General features: G+C 42.3%; 1 protein-coding gene across 1 annotated transcript in view; it reads left to right on the top strand.

Moving 5' to 3' along the window:
* Positions 1-22,843, top strand: part of sulf1 (sulfatase 1) — a 416,345-nt gene that overhangs the window by 273,221 nt on the left and 120,281 nt on the right. Inside the window, exons 7-8 of the mRNA XM_080194115.1 lie at positions 7,872-8,023; positions 20,882-21,051. Of these exons, the coding sequence (XP_080050241.1) occupies positions 7,872-8,023; positions 20,882-21,051 (322 nt within the window). The remainder of the gene's footprint in view (positions 1-7,871; positions 8,024-20,881; positions 21,052-22,843) is intronic.

The following is a 22,843-nucleotide window of genomic DNA, read 5'->3' as shown; positions in this document are numbered from 1 at the left end:
ATGTTCATTTTGCATGTTATATTTTATAGTACAAGTGCCTTGTATCCAATATGTCAAGGAGCATGTGCACATTCATTCCATGGTGGGAATAAGTCTCCTGATATCATGACCTGGGCATTGTAAAGAGACCCAGAGCCCATGACTGAAGCAGGTGTTAGACTGAGTATCCAAATCGGGGAGCAGGCGCCTATTTATTTCATTCTTTGCCAAATTGGTTTACTCAAACATAGCAAGCACCAGCAGGCTTCTGCAGTGTGCCAGTCTGATGCAGACAGGGCCCAATATCTGGTGGGCCTTGGGCCTACCCTTTCATGTTTGGACTGCTCACTACGTAAAGAGCTTTTCATACTCCTGGCTTTCCCTTGTCTTCTTCTGAAGGCAATGACACATACTGAGCTGTTATTCCATCAACATAATTGGGTCATTTTACCCAAGAGCCTCGTCATTCAGTACAAGCCTAAACAGTGAGTCATAGCAGGATGCTTCATTAGGAAAGTTAACACAACTGAATATGGTATCATTTTTATGGATGAAAATTTCCCAAAGTGAATCACAGAGCCGGAACTGTGGTTGATATTTTCCCATTAATTTATGACCACTGAAGTAAACTAAAGTGTCATTCGCACAGTCCCAGGTCAGCCTGAGGAAATTAGCAGAATGCAGCAATCAAATCTGTACTTTTGTACTTCAAAATCATACAAAGCAATACGGTTACCCATTGAACCACTTAGGAAAGCCAATGACATGAACATAAGTTGCTTATATTAAATCACAGAGCAGTTGTAATGTCATGCCTGCTATGCTACCATTACAGGATACAGTACCATGAATAATGAATGTACTTCACTGGTGAAGCATCCTTCCTTTAGTCAGCTGGCCATCAACTGTGTTCCCGCTACTCTCGTGGCCCAAGGTCTTGTTCACTAACAAGGCCACCTGCAATCACTTTCTTGTATCTCCTACCATTCATAGTCCCATTCCTCCTAATTATACTTCTTATATCTGCCCTTGGGGAGGGTGGAGGGTTGGAAATCAAATCTAAGCCCACTTGCAGTTGCAATCCTGAACTCTGTGCTGTCTAGCCTTTGACTTTGTATTTACAAATTTATATTTTATACAGATTCACCATAACCCCCTGGCCTTTGTGTTATATGCTTTATTTACATGACCCAAGATTGCATATGCTTTATTAATTGCTTTATTAACGTGTCCTTCCACTTTCAATTATTTTGTGTAAACATCCCCAGCCAGGTCTTTTTGTTCTTGCAGTTCCTTTGAAGTTATGCCATTTAAGCTTGTACTCTCTATTTTCATTTCTCCTGTTAAAATGTATCACTTCATGTTTCCTGTATTCAGTTTCATCTGTCAAATGTCCACCATTCCACCAGTCTGTCAATGTCTCATTGAAGTTCAACATTATCTTCCTCACTGTTTACTACTCTTCCACATTTTGTGTCATCTGTAAATTTCAAAATGATGCCCAGTACCTCAAATTCCAGTCATTTATATCAAAAACAACAGCAGTCCTAGAAGTGAGCCCTGGGGAAAATTAATATATATCTCTCTCCAGTCTAAAAGAAATGCAGTTCATCATAATTCTCTCTCTCTTCTAACCTTTACCCAGTGTTATACCAATGCTGCTCTTTTTCCTTTTAGCCTATAATTTTAAAATCAACAATTGATTTTAAATTTTGTTCAACGAGTGATTAGGATTTTGATTGCAAAACCTGTTACGGTACAGGGTTGACATAGATTCAATGATTGCATTTATAAGGGAATTTGATATATACTAGAAAGAGAAAAAAATTGCAGGGATAACAGGAAAGAGAGGAAAAGTGGGATTAACTGGATTGCTCTTTGAAAGAGCTAACACAGACTTGTTAGCTGTCCTTCTATGCTGTTCTATTCTGATACGTTTGTCGCTGTTGATTTTCTTAACCATTCATCTCTTCCCAATAAAACAAAACCGTCTCAATCCCAATTGATTCCCGGATGCCACCCACACCTTTGTCCTCTTATATCCAAGAAATGCAAACGTACGCATATCTGAGCATCCACTGCCTATTCCAGCTTGATCACATCAAGCTGTACTGTACATCCCACGATCCTAACATCATCCTGAAAGATAACTGAGGTTACAATAGTGACTACACTTCAGAAGTGTTTTCAGAAAGCAATCTGGACATTTTGAGGTCATGAAATTTGTTATATAAATGCGAGACTTTCTATTTTTTTCTTTTGCTCCATCCCCTCTTCTTCACTGCCAATCCATCATGTTTCATCTTGGTCCCTCTACCTACACCTCCAACAAGTGTGATAAGTTTATGGACTTCTTTGTCACCAAGATAAAATCTATTGGTTTAATTGGATATATTGCTTATTTTTCATTGTTAAGCCCTTCAACCAACTCTCTTCTAAACTCTTTTCCCCAACCCATCCACGAGACTACGGGGGTGATTCTTCCAGCATGCTGCACTGCTTTTGTAGTGCAACGGGCTGGGAGGCTCGAGTCGAGGCCATATCATGTGTTCCCTGCTGGGTGCCACGACCTCATGATTCTCCGGTCCAGCGCTAACAGCTCCACACTGGAAATCGGTGCGGAGGTGAATAATTTATGTTACTACTTATCTGTCATCAGTGGGCCTGCCACTGACGTCTGTAGGCCCACTATCCTCTTTCCACACCCCCGCCAGGAGTATTTCAGCAGGGTTTAGTATAACTCCCCACTTGCCAGGAGCTGACAGCCGATCCTATTGCGGTGAAGGGGGCCTGGCCGGGTGTTAGAACATAGAACATTACAGCACAGCACAGGGCCTTTGGCCCTCGATGTTGCACCGACCAGTGGAACCAATCTAATGACCCTCTAACCTAAACTATTCCAATGTTATCCATATGCCTATCCAATGACCATTTGAATGCCCTTAAAGTTGGCGAGTTCACTACTGCTGCAGGCAGGGCCTTCCACGCCCTTACCACCCTCTGAGTAAAGAACCTATCTCTGACGTCCGTCCTATAATTACCACCCCTCAATTTAAAGCTATGTCCCCTCGTTTTAGACATCACCATCCGAGGAAATAGGCTCTCACTGTCAAAGTGATAGCAAAGTCAAAATTTAAAAGTCACAAGCCTGTGCCCCCTGACAGTGCCAAATGGGCAAAGTGCCAATGCCCAGAGGGCACATTGGCACTGCCCACTGGGCAACAGGCAGTGCCAAGGGAGTGGGACCCCTGGAGGGGCGATCATTGTGGGTGGGTGGTCCCGCTGCCACTCTGCACTTAGGCTGAGTGACAGATAGAGGGAAGCCAGCGATCAAGGCTGGCCGTTGAGGTCCGGGGTCATCAGCCTGCTGTGAGGGGCGAGGGGGGTCTTGTGTGGTGTCAGGGCTGCGGTGGTGAGGCATGTAGTTTGGGAGGTTGGGACAGTATGGGTGGGAAAATTGAAGCGGGCTGGGGGGAGCGAGGCTGGTCTGGAAATGTTTTAGGGGTCAGTGAGCAGGAGGCCGGCCGTGTGGGGTACTGTGCATGTGCCAATTTCAGCACTGACAGATTGGCACATGCGCAGTGGCCCACTCAGTGCTATGCTACCGGCCTCCCCAGCTGGAATAGGCCTCACCAGCTGTTTTTTACACAGAGGCACTCTGCAGTGCACAGAGTGTGGGAGATTCATTTTGAAACTCCTGCTGAAAAAAAACGTTGGGATTTACTCCAGTTTTTACACAAATTTGACACTTAGAATTTTTGGGGGGGAATCGCTCCCTACACTTCTATCTCTCTTAGAGTCTGCCTTTATGGACACCGAGATCATCTATTGAATGCAAATTGTCTCCTGCAGTCTTGACCCTTGTTGACACCCAGTGTCTCTTCCCAAACTCCCTAACAGCTGACATTGTAAAAAGTTCTGTTGCCTCTGACATTGCCCTCCCCTTTATAACTTCTGTCATCATATCCCTCCTCCGGCAAGTGGCATTTAATGAAGGTGACAGGAGCCTTGCCCACCAGCTGTAGAATTAGCTAGAGTTCCCATGTTACTCCCTTTTTACTCCCTCCGAATGAAGTGCCAATTAGACACATGACTGGGTAACAGTAGACTTTCCACAGAATCAAGGACGCCGGGGGTGGAAATCTCAGTTCCTCCCTCCCCAAGAGCTGCCACAAATCTGAGGCCAGCAGCTGTGCATTGCTGTGCAGCACCACCAGTGGAGGGAAGGCAGCTGCCTACAATGCATCCACCTGAGACCCAGGATCAGTGAGATTCCCAGACCACAGTTGAGTAATGATAGAGTGAGGAAGAGGGCCAGTCGGAAGGGTAGAGTGCAGATCTGTCTTCCTTCACAATACCGGGTCCCTTGATCAGGCCCTGCTATCTTGAAACAAGTGATCCATCTGGATGCTTTCAAGCAACACTGATAGGGTTTGCTTTTCAGATTTTCTACATGACAAGTTTCCTATCCACTAATTAAAGACCAGCTGTAGGGAGATGAGGCACTTTTGTGGGCATTAGTTGCCTTTGGCAGTAAAATGGGAAGGCTAATGACAAGCCGTCTTGCCATGCACTACATCAAAGCAGAGACAATATGGTGGCAAGGTCCTCATATGTTATTCTCCCACCTGATTAAATGTCTCCCTAATGCAAACTCATCTTGTGGGAGGGAGTTGAATTCCACGCAAGTTTTTGGCCGGAATTTTCCAGCTGTTTCCACCAACAGGATCTACTGGTCCCACTGACAGCGACCCCACCCACCAGCGGTTCCCCGGCAGTGAGGGAGGGGGTTGCATACAATGGGACACTCCATTGACAGTGGCAGGACCGGAAGATCCCGCTGCTGGCTAATGGTGGGCTGCCTCTGCTGCCACGAAACATCCAGCAGGAGTGTGGAAAATACTGCCCTGTGAATCTGTTGCTACCACTCATATCTATGCTAGTGCCAGTGAGGGTGGGTGGGAGATATGAAGTGGCAGGAGTTGGCACGAATAGGGCATGAGAGGTGAGGGCTGCAATTTGTTTTATTGCTATTCCTGCAGCTGGCACAAGTCCCAGAGCACAGAGGTAGGTCTTTTAATTGGCCCTTGTGGCTGCTTCTGAACTCTTTCCAGGGGCTGGCAGGCCTGGCTCCAGCAAACTCTGCTGGGGAATGAAAAATCCCACCTGTGTGGACACTTTCTCTGAGGCAAGTGCACCAAGTTGGGTAATTTTCCAATTCCTGCTCCCCGCTTCACTAAAGAAAATCCAGACCCATATTGCTACTTCACAACATTTCCAAACTCCTCTTTCCAGACAATCCTTCCTGAGACTGTGTGCGAAGGATTAAGGATGATGAGGAATATTCAACCTCAAGATAATGGACCATAAAGTGATGCACAAATAAATCTATGTAAATAGTGTAATGATCTTCTAATTCATCCCATACTGAACACGTTCTCCACTAATTGATGTCTTGTTACTTCAAAAAAATGCCACCTAAAAGAACAGTGAGCACCACCAGAAAGGTTAAGTATATTCATTAGAAATTCATGTGGAGCCAGCGGATTCAGGATTGCTGCTATTTCCAGCTCCACAGTGTTCCTGATTACCGCTACCGGCTGCATCTGACCTCTGGCCTACTGCCCTCTCCCCAGTTTCCAGTGCATATCTGAGGGTCTCTGCCGCTGTGGCAAGTTACTGAAAGTTAAATTCAACAATTGGGCGAGTTGCCTGCAGAGGAGAAGTATCTGCAACTCTCTTAAATTATTGATACGAAGCTCCCAAAGCCCAACTCCAGGTCATCCTTGGGCCTCCCTTCGGGGCACACACTGACTTTACCGCATTGAGTATTGAACTGGTGCAAGCTAATTTTGATACCTTAGAAAGTGAATTTCTATTGCACTGAGTTACTTTGATTGAACTCCCCCCCCCCCCCCCCCCCTCCGCCCCCGCCCGCCACCACCATGAGCTCTACCACTGAGGAGGGCAACAACAATATCGCAAGAATCCCAACACCTTCAGATTTCCCTCTAAGTCACTTGCCAAGTTCACTTGAACATACATTCCTGTTACTTTACTGTCAGTCACTATCCTGAAGCTCACCAGGATTGTTGCGGTATCATTATCACAGGATTCAGAAAGAAGGCCTATCACCATCTCCTCAAGGCTGCTAGAGATGAGTGATAAATACAGCATTGCCAGCAATTTCCACCTTGTAGAGCCAGTATATTTTTGGTATATGCAGCTACCAAACAGTGGAAAACATTCTCAGAAGATAATGATCTCAGTAATATAACTGTCTCTAGATTATGCATTATACAAATAGAATATCACTGAAATTTAATTTCCTCTTCACACTGTTTTAGTGTAGTTTAACATGGTTATGTAAGCTCCTATTTGCACTGTTTTATGCAGTTGTTAAACCATTCAAAACCGCACAGGTTGAATTGGTGTGAGCTCATCAGCTGGTGCTGCAAATAGCACAGAGGAATTGCAATCCAACCATTGCAAAGAATTCTGCATATAAATATTACTTACGTATATTGTGTACCTGAAAGTAGATTGGCTCCAGAGATTTTTGTGTCAGTAAATTAATATTCAGTGAAACATCGTGACAAATGACTCCCCCAGAACTCTAAATTTCTCAGTTCTGTACAAAAACTTGCTAAATTCACCCAGTTAAATTGTTGAGGGGACTGTCAGACCACTTTCCAGGAAAGCAAGGCTTCAGCTACCTTTGTTTGAAAACGTTATGTTAAGGAGACTGGGTCTATTCTCTCTGGAGTTTAGAAGAAAGAGAGGTGATCTCATTGAAACATAAATAATTCTCTGGAATTCTCTACCGCAAAGGGCAGAGGAAGCTCTAGAGCTGGTTGAGTGCCAGAGCAGGCTTGAGAGGATGAATGGCTTACTCCTGTTCCTATTTCCAAGGTTGCTGTGCTCCCCACCTCGCACACTCCACAGAATTACAATCCTTGTAGCAAACAGTTTGTCGGCTTCCAATGGGTTCACTGAATAGTCATTTTGAATGGCTATCTCCAAGCACTTTCTGGGTTTTTGGAGAGTTTTCCAAATCCATTTTCCGCAGTAAACCACCCCTCCCCCACACACCCCACCCTGCCAACCATGCCAAGACCAACCTCCCAGATTCCCAAGATGGCTAAAATTTGTATCTTTTCAACTAGAGATGATCTTCCTCTCACATATGACTTGGGTAGTTCGCAAAATGCCTGCAACCTCTCCTCTCTGCTGACCACACCGACTGTTATTCTTTTCAGCTGTCTTTTCCTTTCTGCCCTAAATACTTGGTGCCAGCAAGTCCATTCACTGTTGGCACAGCTATCCTTGCCTTTTGTTCCCAGGTGTGAGAATGTTGCACCTTGATCATCAGGTCCTTTGACTTAAACCCAGGCTTCTTGTCAGGCAGGATTCAGAATAGCTGCATGACCCCCTTCATTTTAACCCAAATTTAATGGCACAATCCAAAGCAATTTAATCATAATTGTAACCTGTTCCCAATCGGGTTCATTTAATTAGCTTGTCCACTAATTTATGTGATGTTTTCTGTTCCTGAAGTTGTGTGACTAAATAAGAAAGACTATAAAGGTTGGGATTCGCCAAGAGAATGGGTAGCTTTGGTAAGGCCTGTAATGCTCCTGTAGTGATACACACTCAGTCAATAGCTGATTAGATTCTTATTTGATTGCCATGGAAGCTTATGTCTTGAGTACATCCACTGCTCCATAGAGCACACTGCCGAGATATGTTCATAGTTGCTCTGACAATATAGACAAGTGGAGAAACAGAAGTCACAAGGGAAGCGAAATGCTGAATACTTCTGTTTCAGATGTTCAATTCATTTTCAAGTTAAGTGTTACACTTGGACTCACCTGCATTTTGTTCTCCTCCAGCATTCTTTGGGAAATACCTCAATGAATATAATGGCAGCTACATCCCACCAGGGTGGCGAGAGTGGGTTGGACTTGTAAAGAATTCCCGTTTTTATAATTACACGCTTAGTCGGAATGGCGCTAAGGAGAAGCATGGATTTGATTATTCCAAGGTATCTGCTTCATTCACTTTTAAATATTGCTTTTGTTCTTAATATTAATTTGAGTTGATGTGTCATACTTCCCTCCCCTCTGCCTTCCCCCCACACCCCTTTCCCCCCTACTGCCCTCCAGCCTCCCCAGGCCCCATTTAAGAAAATTAGTCGCATCCCCTGTGAAAATGTTAAAATTTCCAAGTGGAAAGCAAGGTTGGTATAAGACATTTTAAATCACACATGTGTAACATAATAATATGAGATATTAATGAGTTTTCAAAATGACCACATCTTTCGGAAAGCAATGAGGATTTAATCCAAAATATTCACTTTATCTGCCTGCGCTGCCAGTTCTTCCATGTGTATTTGTTTGCATTGTTGGTAATAGACCTAAAAAGAAAGCAAACACCTGATATTGTTTCACAGAATCCCAGAATGTTTACGGCACAAAAGGAGGCCGTTCAGCCTGTCGTGTCTGCGCTGGCTCTCGATAGAAGCCACTTACTTAGTACCACTTCCCTGGTCTTCTTCACATATACTTGCACATTCTTCCTTTGCAGATAATAATCCACTTCCCTCTTGATTGTCTCAATTGAATCTGCCTCTACCACACTCAGCAGTGCATTCCAGATCTGAACCACTCAGAGCGGGAATTTCGTTTTCCTCATATTGCCATTTTTTTTGTCAAATCACTTTAAATTGTACCCTCTTGTCTTCAATCTTCCACCAATGGGAAGCTTCTCCTTGGCCCCTGATGATTTTGAATACCTCTACAAAATCTCCTCTTAACCTTCTCTAAGGAAAACATTCCCAATTTCTCCAATCTATCTCTGTAACTGGAATTCCTTATCCCAGGGAACATTCTTGTGAATCTTTCCTGCATTCTCTCTAATGTCATCACAACTTTTCTAAAGTGTAGTACCCTGAACTGGATGCAGTATTCTATTTGAGACCAAACTAGTGTCCTATACATGTTTAACACAACCTCCTTACTTTTATACTCTAATAAAGCCTAGGATACAGATTGCTTTTTTAACCAGTCTAGCAACCTATCTTTCCACCTTCAATGATTTATGCACATTTACACCCAGGTCACTCTGCCCCTCCTCCCCCTTTAGAATTGTACCCTTTGTTTTGTATTGTCTTCCCACATTTTTCCTACCAAAATTAATCACTTAAATCTTTTCTGAATTAAATTTTATCTGCTACTTGTCCAAACAATCAGCCAACCTGTGTCCCTTTGAAGTTCTATATTAACCTCTTCATTGTTCCCAGTGCTTCTAAATGTTGCAATTTTTGAAATTATGCCCTCTATGCCAGGGTTTAGATTTCTTCTATTTGATCCTTTGTTGTTATATATGAAACTTCAAAACCACAACAAAGGGCGTTCACTAAAATCGACAAACTGCCTGCATAGACAAGTCACAGAGTGAGGTCCAATGTTAAAAGCGCCTTCTATTTAATTGTGGGAAATTCACTCTCAAAGAGTGCACTGTTTGAACAATGACAGGCAGCAGCAGTGTACATCTGAAGCTAGAATACTGTTGTTTGGTTTCTTTCTGTGGATATTGTAGCTGTTAGCCAGTGTGATCTGCCTACTTCAGAATAACTTACCCCAGCAACCTGACAATTCCATCTGTCTTCAGCACATCTCCATAGAAATCATCTCAACATTTTTGGGATGATTTAGATGTTTCGTGTATATTTTATTTGCATTTTTCTTTCCTAATTTTTCTACCCTTCAATGCAGGAAGTTGGTGACTAATGCTGGGGTTTGGTTCTATAACCCTCCAGTTGCGCATTCAAAATTCCTCATATGAGACCAACAATAAGTGTCACTAGGGTATTCGATTGTGGAGACAATTGCAGATAAGACTGATGCTGGCCTTGCCTGATTCACATTTTCCACTGTGAATCACTGGGCAGTGTTCAAGATGAAGCGTGTTACTTTGCATGAAGTAAATTGATTTTAATGATAACTTTTTTGAATCACTTTTTAAAACAAAAAACAATATTTGCCAGAAACTTTGACCCAGGAATTCCCTTAGACTATCTTTAATGAAGTAAATGGGTCCAAAGGGTGATCTTTGCACCAGGGACCTGCCAATTGTAAGAAATTGTCCTTTGGCCTTAGTCTGTCCAACATAAACCAAAATTAGCTCTAGCTAACGGTACTTCATAAATACTTAGATGACTGTCAACTTAGCTCAGGGACTAATGTCACCAGGAGCTTCCAGAATGTCACGTCACTCCTACACTGGTCTTACATGGTGACGTAGAAGTGCTGAGGCACATTCCCAGGAGAATAGCCAAGGCTTCATGGGGAGGGACCTAAAATCTTCTCTCTGGGATAGCAGTCCGCATGTTGCCCTGCAACCTGCTCTGCCAATGCCCTTTCTTCTGCTAGACAACCAACTGGACAGTGCAATCCAAGCCTGTGTCAAGATGTTTCAGTTTGCAGCAACGCCCTCAAGACCCAGAACTTCTCAGATTTGTCCCATCAGGGTCATTGGAAGTAACCTCAATGGAAGTTCAGAAATCTTCCACCTCCCAAGCTCTGGCCACTAGGAGTACACTTTGAAGATACACTAGGATAAATAAATGAGCCCAGAATGAGCACAGAACCCCAAGGGCTTGCATAGGGATAGTTCATAATCATTTCTGCTAATTATTAGACAGAGATGCAGTTCAATTTTGATTAAACTGTTTTTATTGGTGTTGAGGTTGTGTGAAGCCCATAAAGCTAGAATGAAGGAAAGCAGTTGAATAGTGATGGTGAAAACAGTTACAATCATGGTTATGGGACTGTTGGTGTATTGAGGATGGTAGGTTGTGTCCAGAGACATTGCACTTCAGTGAGCTGCTCTGTGAGAGCTCTATCAGTTAGAGGTATGGGTGCTCAGTGATGCTGCTTCTCCTGCTCTTGTTGCACTTTTGCTTCCCAGCTGGTATTAACGGCAATGTCATGAAAAGTGCAACTGACAGGCACAAATTTTGCAAAGATTCTGGACTGAATGGCGCAGACAGCAGTAACATCACTTACACAGACCAGCTGTCTGCTCAGTTCGTTTCTGATGACAGCATGACTCGTATTGTAGGTCAACTGTACCCATGTTCCTGAAAGGAGTCATGAGCCAAGTCTGAAGAGGACAGCCTTATTGCCTGACAGCCAGACTGTAGACTGGTTAGAGCAATGGTAGTATAGAAAACAGCCTCAGGATGAATGCATCATGCCTGCTACCACTGAGCACAAACCTACATACAAATTTAGGAACAGAAGTAGGCCATTTGGCCCCTCAAGCCTGCTTTGCCATTCACACATGTCATGTACTTGCTGGGTGTTGATATCCCTGGTCTGGTATCCCTTGCATTGGGAAAGATGGCTAGTTGGTGACAGTAAGCAGAAAATGCAATATGGATACCACCTATAGCACTGGCCATGTATGTGGAGTCTAGTGTTTCATCATCCTGCTAAATTCTGTCCGTGGGGAAGGAAATGCAGATGGTGTAAAGAGCATTAGTCACATACGGAATGCAGTGGTAGATTACAAACTGATGCAACTTGCTGCAGCTTGAAAGGAGTCTGTTGTGTAAAGTTTAAGGAGTGCAGTGACCCTGCTGTCCATTGAAAGCGCTGTCCACCTGGTTCAAGGCTTAAGTTGTGACTGCAGCAGGTGATGTAACTCAATGGTAAACTCCCAAGTGAAGCAACGTGCCTGGAGCATTGCTTCTCAGTGAGGTTCAGGTAAGAGGTGTGTTACACTGTGGGTGTGGTCTCCTCTGCAGTTTCTGCATCCTATCCCTCTGCTCCCAGCTTCTCTTCTCCCTCTTTTGTTCTTGATGCAACCCATTGTCTCCAAAGCCCTAAAAGACGATCTGACCGTCTAGGACTGCAAGAGGCTACTTTGAAGGCAGCCAAAAATAATCCAGCCCCAGTACAATAGACCTGAAAACACTTTGAAGCTAATAAACAAAATGAAGCAATCAGTAGCCGCCAACCTGTATGCAGTGGATAAGACCATTGACTGGTGCTGCCGTTAACGCCACGAATTACTGAGCTGTATGTCATAATGTGCAGCAGACCAATGTCACAAAAAAGTCCTTCAACAAGCCTTACCAAATACCCATAGCTGCTGTAAAATTAGAGCCCTTATTTAAATATTTTAATGATTGTGGAATATAACGTGGACAGAATTTTATGGCCTCGCTCGAGCGAGACTGGAAAATCTCATCCGAAGTCAACCAATATTTCTGTTGTCCACCACTGGCTCGCTCTGATTCCCTGGTGAGTGGGGTGGTCAAATTCTGGCGCATGTCTTGGATACCTATGTAGCAGCTCAATTCAGAATGGTGAATGGTACATTTCCGGCATGGAACAAGCATGCACTTGCTGCCCATCACAGTCAATATTTAGGCACTGGTTTTGTGTTTCAAAATTGGGCCCGCGCCAATGAATTATTGGAGTATGGGATTTGCATAATTACCTGCAAATTTTTAATTTCCTGTGCAAATGTAATCACAGTCATTAATCTACAATGGGACTGTTATTATACATCAAGGACACATGTTGCAGTGGCAGTCACACCATGGGAACTGGTACAGAAAGGCCCAAAAGTAACATGTAAAATTAAAACCAAACAGTCTTAAGCATAACAGTCACAAGGGAGTGATATGAAGGTTGCAGTTTAATCTTAGTATTCAGGTAATGGGCTTTTGTAACATCACCTGGATCTTTCAGTGACATTAATGCCTTGTAACCACATATAGTTATTGCTTAAAAGAGAAAAACTTCAGGGATCTGAAAATTTGGAGAACAATAACATGCGGTTTCCATTGGTCCTTACAGTATATTTAGTTGCTCAAAACTATTTTTTAAATGCAAATCATTTATTTAAACCAGAATGTCATTCCAGAACTGGTATAGTCTAAAGAATGAACTTAAAAAGAAGGAAATGATCCTCATTTGGGCTCATCATTAATATTATGGAAACAATAGCCTTAAATTGCTCTCGCTGCAGAATATAATTACAATATTAATATCCAGGAGCCTCTTGCCTGCTAAGATCCTGGTATTGAGGGAGAAAGGACACAGCTGGCTGGCTTGTACTAACATTGACGTGTGACATGGAGTCCAGCCTAAGGCTGTGCCTTTGCAGCTGTACTGCACTTTGTATCCAGAGCATGTGATTAGCCCACAAGTGGTTTAAGTTACAAGGATTTCTTCAGCAGTTCCTCATTGGTGCTTACATAAGGCATCAAGGTGAATGATGAATAGATAAAGAAGTAGCCTTCTGCTGAAGACAATGTTCTATGACTTCAGCTCTTTGACAGTACAGTAAATAGACTGTACCAAATACAGTCCACGCTTTTGGAATGGAGATTTTCTTGGTACGAATTTAGGATTACTCCTTTTTTGAATTAAACATTCCTGTAAACTTCCAGTCACATTTCTGGAAAATAAAACATTATAAAACTGAAATAGTGTTAGCAACTCACTAAAGGTACATTTGTGGATATGCCGGCGTCGGACTGGGGTAAACACAGTAAAAAGTCTGACAACACCAGGTTTAAGTCCAACTGATTTATTTGATAGTAAATTCACTAGCTTTCAAGGTTTCCCTCTTCTTCAGGTGAATGGAGAGTTCTGGCCTCAGACAGAGTATGAGAATGGTCTCAACAGGGATCTTGGGTTCATGTCGCACTCATGTTCATGTCACATGGTGCACTCATATTCATGTCACATGGTGCGACATGAACCCAAGATCCCTGTTGAGACCGTCTGAGGCCAGAACTCTCCATTCACCTGAAGAAGAGGGACACCTCGAAAGCTAGTGAGTTTACTATCAAATAAATTGGTTGGACTTAAACCTGGTGTTGTCAGACTTTTTACAAGGTACATTTGGCCAGGTTCAGTTGTAGAAACGTATATTTTGGGGCAATTTTACAAGTTTGTATGTCAAGTCTTGCCCACCAGGAGGGTATAACAGGAACTTGGGTACTTCACATCAAGATCTTATGCCTCTTGAAGTTATCAAGCGAAAGGTCACAGAGGGACACATGCCCAACTGAATTTCCAATTATGTGCTTTTAGTGCACACGCAAAATTTCAGCATTAACATTTATGAGGATTTGAACCCATTTTTCCTCATTATTTATTTGTTCCATAGCTTTTTATCTAATTTAATTTTTGTGTGACACTGCTTACTCTCTATTGAAGGCAATGCACCTTCCCCACACTTTGATGTTCTCTTGCAGCTGCCTTTCCAGTTATTTACGTCATTGCCAAGAAGACAACCAAGTGGCTGAGCATTGCCCCCTGTGCTGGTTAGCTGGTCACCAGAAGGCACAAGAGGAGTGTTATATACCTAGTTGGGGATGCTTACTGCTCCTTTAAGAGAGCAGGTCAGGTGATCTAGGGAACAAGCTCCACACAGCTTGGGGGAGTCAGTCTAGGACTGACAATGCACTAATAAAGACATAAAATAAACTGTTCTTATTTAAATTATACAGACTTACCTTGTGGCCTTCTTATAAGTTACAATTATGTTCAGACATACTAGATAGCCTGGTGAAAACCCCATCTGCTTTCCTACCTTCGCATTCCCTGTATTCAGCACTCCCTCACCGTGAACTCAAATTGGGCTATCTGTTGGGTCTGTGTCCCTTCCCATAACCCGTACATTAATACCTTGAGGGTCAGCCTTGGCTATGTTTCCTATCATACATAGCATATTTTACAACCAGATACACGTAGGCACCAATCATATTACAATTGCAACTAAGCAGTTTTAAGATACTTGTATTTGAAGTGTAGTGAAAATATTGATCCTTTTGTCCAACCTTCAGAATAAATGTTCACAATGCAAATTTTAAAAGCTGAGCCAATTCTCAGTTTTAAACCATTATAATCTATACTTTGAATTCCCCAGCCACTGAATAAATAGGTGGCAGCCGCCCGAACCCTCACATTTTCTTCTATTTCTCTCTGCATTAAGAGAGATTTGGCCAGAAGTTGTATAAATCGCATTAATGTTCCTCTTGTTGACAGTTTTGGTTTGGCTGATTCTCTTGTACTCTGATAATATTTCACACAGATGGGAGTTACTCTAAGTCAAATACAGCTCTGGATTTCAGATTATGTTACCATTACTGGTTTATTAACTGACAGCTAGATTCAAATTTACATTTCAGTGAAACAACAAAGTTGAAAATGGAATAATGTTTTATGCATACTTTTTCTGGTAAAGTGTTTTACCACCAGGTTCAAAGTGGTAAAGAGGGATAGTCATGCAACCCAATGGTAGCCAGATGAGACATAATGAAACCTTCTGAAAGTTTGCTCAGTCTCCAGTCATGACTCAGTCCACTGAAGCTAGGATTACCCTGATGGCTGTTCGCTGGCTTAACTTCAGAGCTCCAGTGCTTAAACATAAATGCTTCTGGCTTGTAATCAACCCTTTTGGCCAAGCAGTTAATCTTGCATTTGCTTTGTTGTTTGCTACTCCACTAAAATTGGGCATTGGAGAGTTTTAGTGTCAAATTTGTTGAAATCCCAGATCCCTTTCAACTTCAACATTAGGTTTCATGGCAGGAATAATAGTGCTCTTTGCTCGACGGAGAGTTGCTGAAATCATACTGATACATACGCCGGCTGGATCTTATTGGAACACCACGGGTTTCCCAGTGGCAAGGGGTGCATTCAACGGGAAACCCTGTTGACAACAGTGGGACTATAAAATCCCATATGCCAAGAGGGGGAGGAAAATTCCACCCAGTATTGAGCAGTGACCCGATGGAAGTTTTTCAAATTATGAAGTGGTTTTATAGGTTGGATATATAGGAGATGTTTCCATTTGTGATGAATTTCAAAACAAGTGGCCTTAAATATAAGGAATTCAAGTGAATCTTTTTAACTCAGACAGCGGTTGAAATGTGGAACTCGAGCCCATAAAAAGTGGTCCGGTGAAAGTGACTGTGCTCGACATCAACACAGCATTTGACCAATTGTGGTATTAAGGAGCCCCAGTAAAACTGAAGCAAACATGAATCACGGATACATTTTCCACTGGTTGTACGGCTGGTGTCAGGCCTGGCAAAAAAGATGTTTGAGATTGTTGGAATATAATAATCCCAACTCCAGGACACCTGCACATGTGTTTCTCAGGATAATGTCAATTGTGTCAAAATGGTAATGTAATGCAGAGACCGAGGCAAATATATGGGGACTTGGGCTCAAATCACATCATGGCAGAATTCAACAAAATCAGGAATTCAAAGTTAGTCTCAATAAAGGTACCGATGAAACTAGTTCACTAATGTCCTTTAGGGAAGAAAATCTGCTGCCCATACCCACAGTGGTCTATATGTAACTCCAGACCCTCAGCAATGTGGTTGACTCATAACTGCTCTCTGAAATGGAAAGTCATTCAGTTCAACGACAATTTGAGCTGTGCAGCAAATGCTAAACTTACCAGTGACACCAACATCCCATTAAGGAATAAAAAAAGCTTCAGTTGCTTCATTAATAACCTTCCTTCCATTGTAAGGTCAGAATCATAGAATCCCTACAGTGCAGAAGGAGGCCTGCACTGCCAACAGTCCCACCTAGGCCCTATCCCTGTAAACCCACATATTTACTCTGCTAGCCCCCCCTGACACTAAGGGGCAATTTACCATGACCAATCCACCTAATTTTCACATCTTTGGGCTGTTGGAGGAAACCTAGAGCACCAGGAGGAAACCCATGCAGACAGCAGGAGAACATGAAAACTCGACACAGACAGTCACCGAAGCCAGAATTGAATCCAGGTTCCTGGTGCTGTGAGGTAGCAGTGCTAACCACTGTGACCCCCAGAAGGGGGGCCACTGCACTTTCAGCATTCAACAGGAAACCCTGTTGACAACAGGGTTTCCATTTGTCATTGCCATTTTAAAATCCCACACACTACAGAGGGGGAGGAAAATCCCACCTAGCATTGAGCAATGACCCAATGGATTCAAATTATGAAGTGGTTTTATAGGGTGGATATATAGGAGATGATTCCATTTGTGATGAATTTCAAAACAAGTAGCCTTAAATATGAAAAATTCAGGAGAATCTTCTTAACTCAGACAGCAGTTGGAATGTAGAACTCGAGACCATAAAAAATGGTGAGGTGAAAGTGACTGTCCTCGACATCAAGACAGCATTTGACCAGTTGTGGTATCAAGGGACATTCACTGATATCGCTCAACTTATTGGAAAATGAAGTAGTCAGTGCCCTCCTGAAGCAAGTCCCGAACAGCATTCAGACTTAGGCTGATAAGTGCAAAGTAATGTCAGTGCCATTCAAATGTCAGGCAATGACCATCTAAACTAGAGAGAGTGTCTGGCCATTTCCCACTGACTTTCAGTGAGCTTATCATTACTGAACATCAACATCCTAGGGATTAGGATGTCATCCAAGCGGGCATGGCGTGGTTCAATTCTTATCTATCTAATTTTACCCAGAGAATCACTTGCAGTAGCCTCTCTTCCTTTTCCTGCACCAAAACCTCTATGCCCCCAAATACCTATCCTCAATCCCTTCCTCTTTTTTATCTACATGCTGCACTCCTGCCTCCCCAGCAAGAACATCCGAAGGCAATCTGGTCATTTTCACATGAATGCTGCTGACACGCAACTCTACCTCACCACCGTCTCTCTCATGTCCTCCACTATTGCTAAATTATCAGACTGCTTATCTGACATCCAGTACTGAATAGCAGTAATTTCCTCGAATTAACTCTTGGGAAGACTGAAGCCATTGTTTTTGAGCCTCGTTCCAAAGTACTTCCCTAACTACTGACTCCATCACTCTCCCTATTTCTGAGGTTAAACCAGTCTGTTCTGGTTTATATTTAGTGTTATATTTGATCCTGAAAAGAGCTTCCAGCCTCAAAGTTTTGCCATCCCTGAAACCACCTATTTCCACCTCAGTAACATTGCTAAACTTCACCCATCTCTGCAACTCTCAACCATACCTATGTTATCTCTAAACTTAACAATTCTCAAACACTCATGGTTGGTCTCCATGTTCTACCTCAGTAAACTCAAGGATATCCAGAACTCTTAGCAAGTCCCATTCTTCTATCACCTCTGCACTCACTGACCTACATTATTGATTATATCCAAATATTGATTATAACATTTTTATCCTTGTTTTCAAATCCCTCCATGGCCATGGCTTAGCCTATCTCTGTAATATCCTCCAACCCCAAACCCTCCAAGATATCTGTACTCCTCTAATTCTGCCCTCTTGTGTATTATCAATCATAATCACTCCACCATGGTCAGTGCATTATTTGCCTTCAGTTGCCTAGTCCTAAGCTCTGGAATTCTCTTCTTACACCTCTCTATCTCACTTTCCTCAATTAAGAAACTTCTTAAAACCTACCACTTTGACCTAATATCATCATCTGTAATTGGTGTCGTACATTTTTTAATTCCCCTGTGAAAACCCCTGGGACATTTTATTATGGGACATTTTATTATGTTAAAGGTATTATAAAAATATAAGTTGATGTTGTTTTAGGCAGGATGAGGATATAGAGGAGAGGTGGGGTAAGGAATTTAAGCACAAGAATGAGGATTTTTAAAATGAGGCATTGCCATACCAGGAACTGTTGTAAGTCAGCAAGCACAGAGACGTTGGATAAATGAGACTTGGGGTGAGTTGGGACATGAACAGCAAAGTTTTGGGTTGCCTTAAGGTTGTGGAGAGTGGAAGATGTGAGTCAAACCAGGCGAGCATTGAATCAGCAAGTCTAGAGGTAACAAAAGCATAGATGAAGATTTCAGCAGCTCATGTGCTAAGGCAAAGGGAAAAATGGACAATGTTATGGAGATGGAAGTAAATAGTCTTAATAAAGGACACCAGTGTTGGAAATGCCCAGTTCAGCCTCTGACACTTGTCAAAGAGAAGGATGGAGTTGGTGGCTAGAAAACAATGATTATGGCAGAAAGCAATGAAAGGGCTTTAGTCTTCCCAGTGTTTAGCTAGAGGAAATATCTGTTCATCCTGTACCGGGTATTGGATAAGCAGTATGACAAATCAAAAGGTAATGGAATAGTAGAGAGCGCTGGTGGTATGGTAGAACTGCTTGTTATCAGTGTAAGTGTGGAACCTGCTTTTTGGGTGATGTTGCTGAGGGCAACGTGTAGATCAGAATGAGAAGCCAAGAATAGATCCTGAGGACACAGCAGAGGTAATGATATGGAACAGGAAGAGAAATGGTTGCAGATGATCTCTGGCTATGATTGGATAGATGAGAATAACAACAGGTGATTGCAGTGCTACAAAATTGAAGGATAGTGAAGAAGCTTCAGAGAAAAATTGAGTTGTCAACTGCATCAAAGACTGGAAAGGGCTTAAAAAGAATAAGAAGGTATAGCTCAACCACAGTCACATCAAACATAGTTTGTGACTTTAATAGCAACCGTTTTGGTATTGTAGCAGGGACAGAAATTTTATTTTGTGGATGAGCCTCAATTCAGTGAATCCAATGAGATTCTGATGTGAGATATATTCCCACAAAGCAGTTTGCTGATTTGGAGTGAGGAATCTAACAGTGTAAGCAAGTGTGAAGGGAATGCAGTGGCATCTTAAAGCAGAAGGGTTGGTAGCATTGGGAATGCAACCGCATTATGTATTGTAATAGGGATGTAGGAACACAAAGGATCTTTGTCTTCCTACAACAACAAAGAGATTATTGGAAATCTTTAAGAAATAAAACCACACAATAAACCGAGTGCTTTTCCTGACTCCAGCTAAATAGGCTTTAAAAATATTAAAATAGTCTCAAATTGTGTCAGAGATTATGGTGATTTTATCTGATCCCAATTTGCATGTATTCCTGAGGTCTCCAGTTGACTGGTGAGAGCACTGGTTACCTAAATTAAGATTTACCCAAAAGTTGGACAACAAGTGACAAGTTGAGAATTCTGATTTCCATGCTGAGTTTGGTTCAAATACTGCACTATTTGTGGTTAGAAATAGTGCAGCAAGACAAGAAAATTGGGCCATAATATTACTTAGCTTATACCTGAATAAAGGAACATTACTAAGTAACTGTCATATATTAAATTCCCTCTGTGAGTCTCTGTATTCCATCTCTCAGTGTGTGAAAAAGTCTCACATTGCCTGATATTTGTGGGGCAGTTTGTTACAAAAGTGTCCCCATGCAGCTGTCATATAATTTATGCTCTTAGGCAGCAGCACCGTGATGAGCAAGTGCAGTGTAATGAGGTGTTTGCTTGTGCTTGACTATTGAACTAATGTTATATATGACCACCCTTTGTATCAAGATTTAACCCAGCGATGTCTGGGTGAACAGGTCTTGTGAGTACTGTAAAAACAGAAGCAGGCTAATATGTAATTCATATTTTTTTTAACCTCGGCCTGTCTGTTCTTAAAATTGTAATTTCTGACCATCTTGCCATTCAGATGCACCTTTGGGCATTACTTACTGACCCACTCCAAAGTGTCCCATTGAACCTCACCTCAGAAACTTCTTACCTGCCAAGGATGTTGCGAAACTGCCCTAGATTGTGTCCACCTGTCTTGTAGCAGGCACATTTTCTATCCTATCATGTGTAAATGCTGTTCCATTCTATTTCATTTATGCACAGTTCTCTGAAAAAGCACTCAAGTAATAATACACAACAGAGAATTGTGTCTTTGTTAAAAGAAGTTAGGCATCGCAGTCTCCTACATTGTTTTATGAAGTTTCAACCTTCAATGCTTCAGTACCTGACCTCAAGACAAGTGTTTTGGATTTCTAAAGGACTGGCTGTGCATGTTTAAAATTGTGTCCTTTGTCAATAAAATCATAACTACACGGGATTTTCCTTTTCAGGATTACTTTACAGATGTGATCACCAATGACAGTATCAATTACTTCCGTATATCCAAGAAGATCTATCCACATAGACCTGTGCTGATGGTCATCAGTCACGCTGCACCCCATGGCCCTGAGGATTCTGCACCACAATTTTCAGAGCTCTTCCCCAATGCCTCACAGCATATGTGAGTAAACATTCTTAGCTTAGCAACAACAAAAGGAATCAATTTTTTGCTGTTATTTATAGAACCAATATAGATTCTGTCTCATGGCATTTATTCTACAGATAATTAAACATAGAGCTGGATTATACTCTCCCCTGTTGGCATGTTTGAAGATAGGGATGGTACATAAAATCCAGAGTCATCAGGTCTGTCACTGCCTGACTCACCCCTCCCCCACTGCAACTACATTGGGGAGACGGGATCTGTCAGATGGCTCACTTGCCGTTTGGCCTATTGAGGCTCTTAAGTGGATAATTAATGGCCATTTATGAGTCGTATTGCACCATCACTGACTTGCATTATACCACGGCAGAGCAAGGCCCATACCAGTTGTGAAGGCCAACGGCATTAACTGCTGGGGTGATGTCAGGTAAGGGAAACCTCTTTTGTGGGCCCCATGGACCCCATTGCCCACCCCAAGATTATTCATTCCCTTTAACTCTTTCAGCTGGCCTCTGAAATCTGGCCCCTGACCCCACTCAGCCTTCTTGCCCATCTTGCTGGAGTCTGCCAACCTGGCCACCATGAGACTCTGGACTTGCCTATTAGCACAGGCTCCATTGATATGCTGGGGCTGCCTGCATTCCCAGCTGTAGTCATATTCCTGATAGTCCCAGTGGTGCTACAGAGCTGCTTTCCATTCAATTGACTGGCAGCTCTCTCTCTCAACATTAAGTGGCTTCAGGCAGCCATGTGGACTGCAACCATCTGCACCTCCATCCATCACCGCCATCCTCTGCCTCATACCCAACGTAATTTGGTGGGGGAAGCTACGACACCCATCATGGATTGCTTTCTCATTAATACTTATACACAGTAATGGACAAGAACATAGTTGAATTGGAACATATTGAAGTAGCCCCCATCTCTTGAGGTACATTCAGGTTTGACCTGAAACCACACTGCAGGTTCTGATCTCACTTCTGCAAGCTGGATTGTAGCAAGCCAAACTGAAAGAATGGAAGTTCCCTATCTTTGCTGTCTGTGAGGTAGTGTCTGTTCAGTTCCCAAAGTATACTGCCCACACCACAAAGCCCATCCTAATTTTGTGTTAAGTGTGAACCTAACTCATGGAGACTATAGGATGGCCGATGTTGGGAAAATGATAAATGGCTGCAGATGAACAAATGTTGCAATTGTGCAAAAGGAAACAGTCTTCTGAAGGATGAAGCACATTCTTGTGACCAGAGTTGTTTTTTTAAATACATTTATTAGTGTCACAAGTAGGCTTACATTAACACTGCAATGAAGTTACTCTGAAAATCTCTGCACTTATTAGTATTCTTCCTTACTTAGGCTGAATGATGCTGATATCAGATACCCTTTAAAGTATATTCAATTCCATTGCTTACAGCACATATAAAACACAAAACAAGGATAATTTCAGGGAAAACAGTCGCCTAAACTGCTTTTTCTACAATACTGGCAGAAATCTGCAAAACATTTGCAGTAATGTTAGTCTCTTAATTGCAGCAATACGTCATTACTTATAGAATTTTTAGTTATTCTTCCACTAAAGACTTTAACAGAATCACTCTTGAAAAAATATCTATCTAAAGCTGTAAGAACAAGCTAGGAATATAAATGTTGTCACAAGTCTGATTTGTTTATAGCATATAATATGAAAATTTAGTTGGGAAATGGTTTCTGCTGAGTTGAAAGGCATGTTTCCAACTGATGGATTCAATATTATTTGAAGAATAAACACTGTTTATCATTGAGATCTGCCTGTTATAATGCCAGCATCTATCAG

This window comes from Carcharhinus amblyrhynchos, chromosome 8 (genome assembly GCF_965287045.1).
Source record: "Carcharhinus amblyrhynchos chromosome 8, sCarAmb.v2.hapA, whole genome shotgun sequence".
Lineage (NCBI taxonomy): Eukaryota > Metazoa > Chordata > Chondrichthyes > Carcharhiniformes > Carcharhinidae > Carcharhinus > Carcharhinus amblyrhynchos.
The sequence above is the reverse complement of the archived record's forward strand: the minus strand, read 5'-3'. Positions and strand labels throughout refer to the sequence as shown.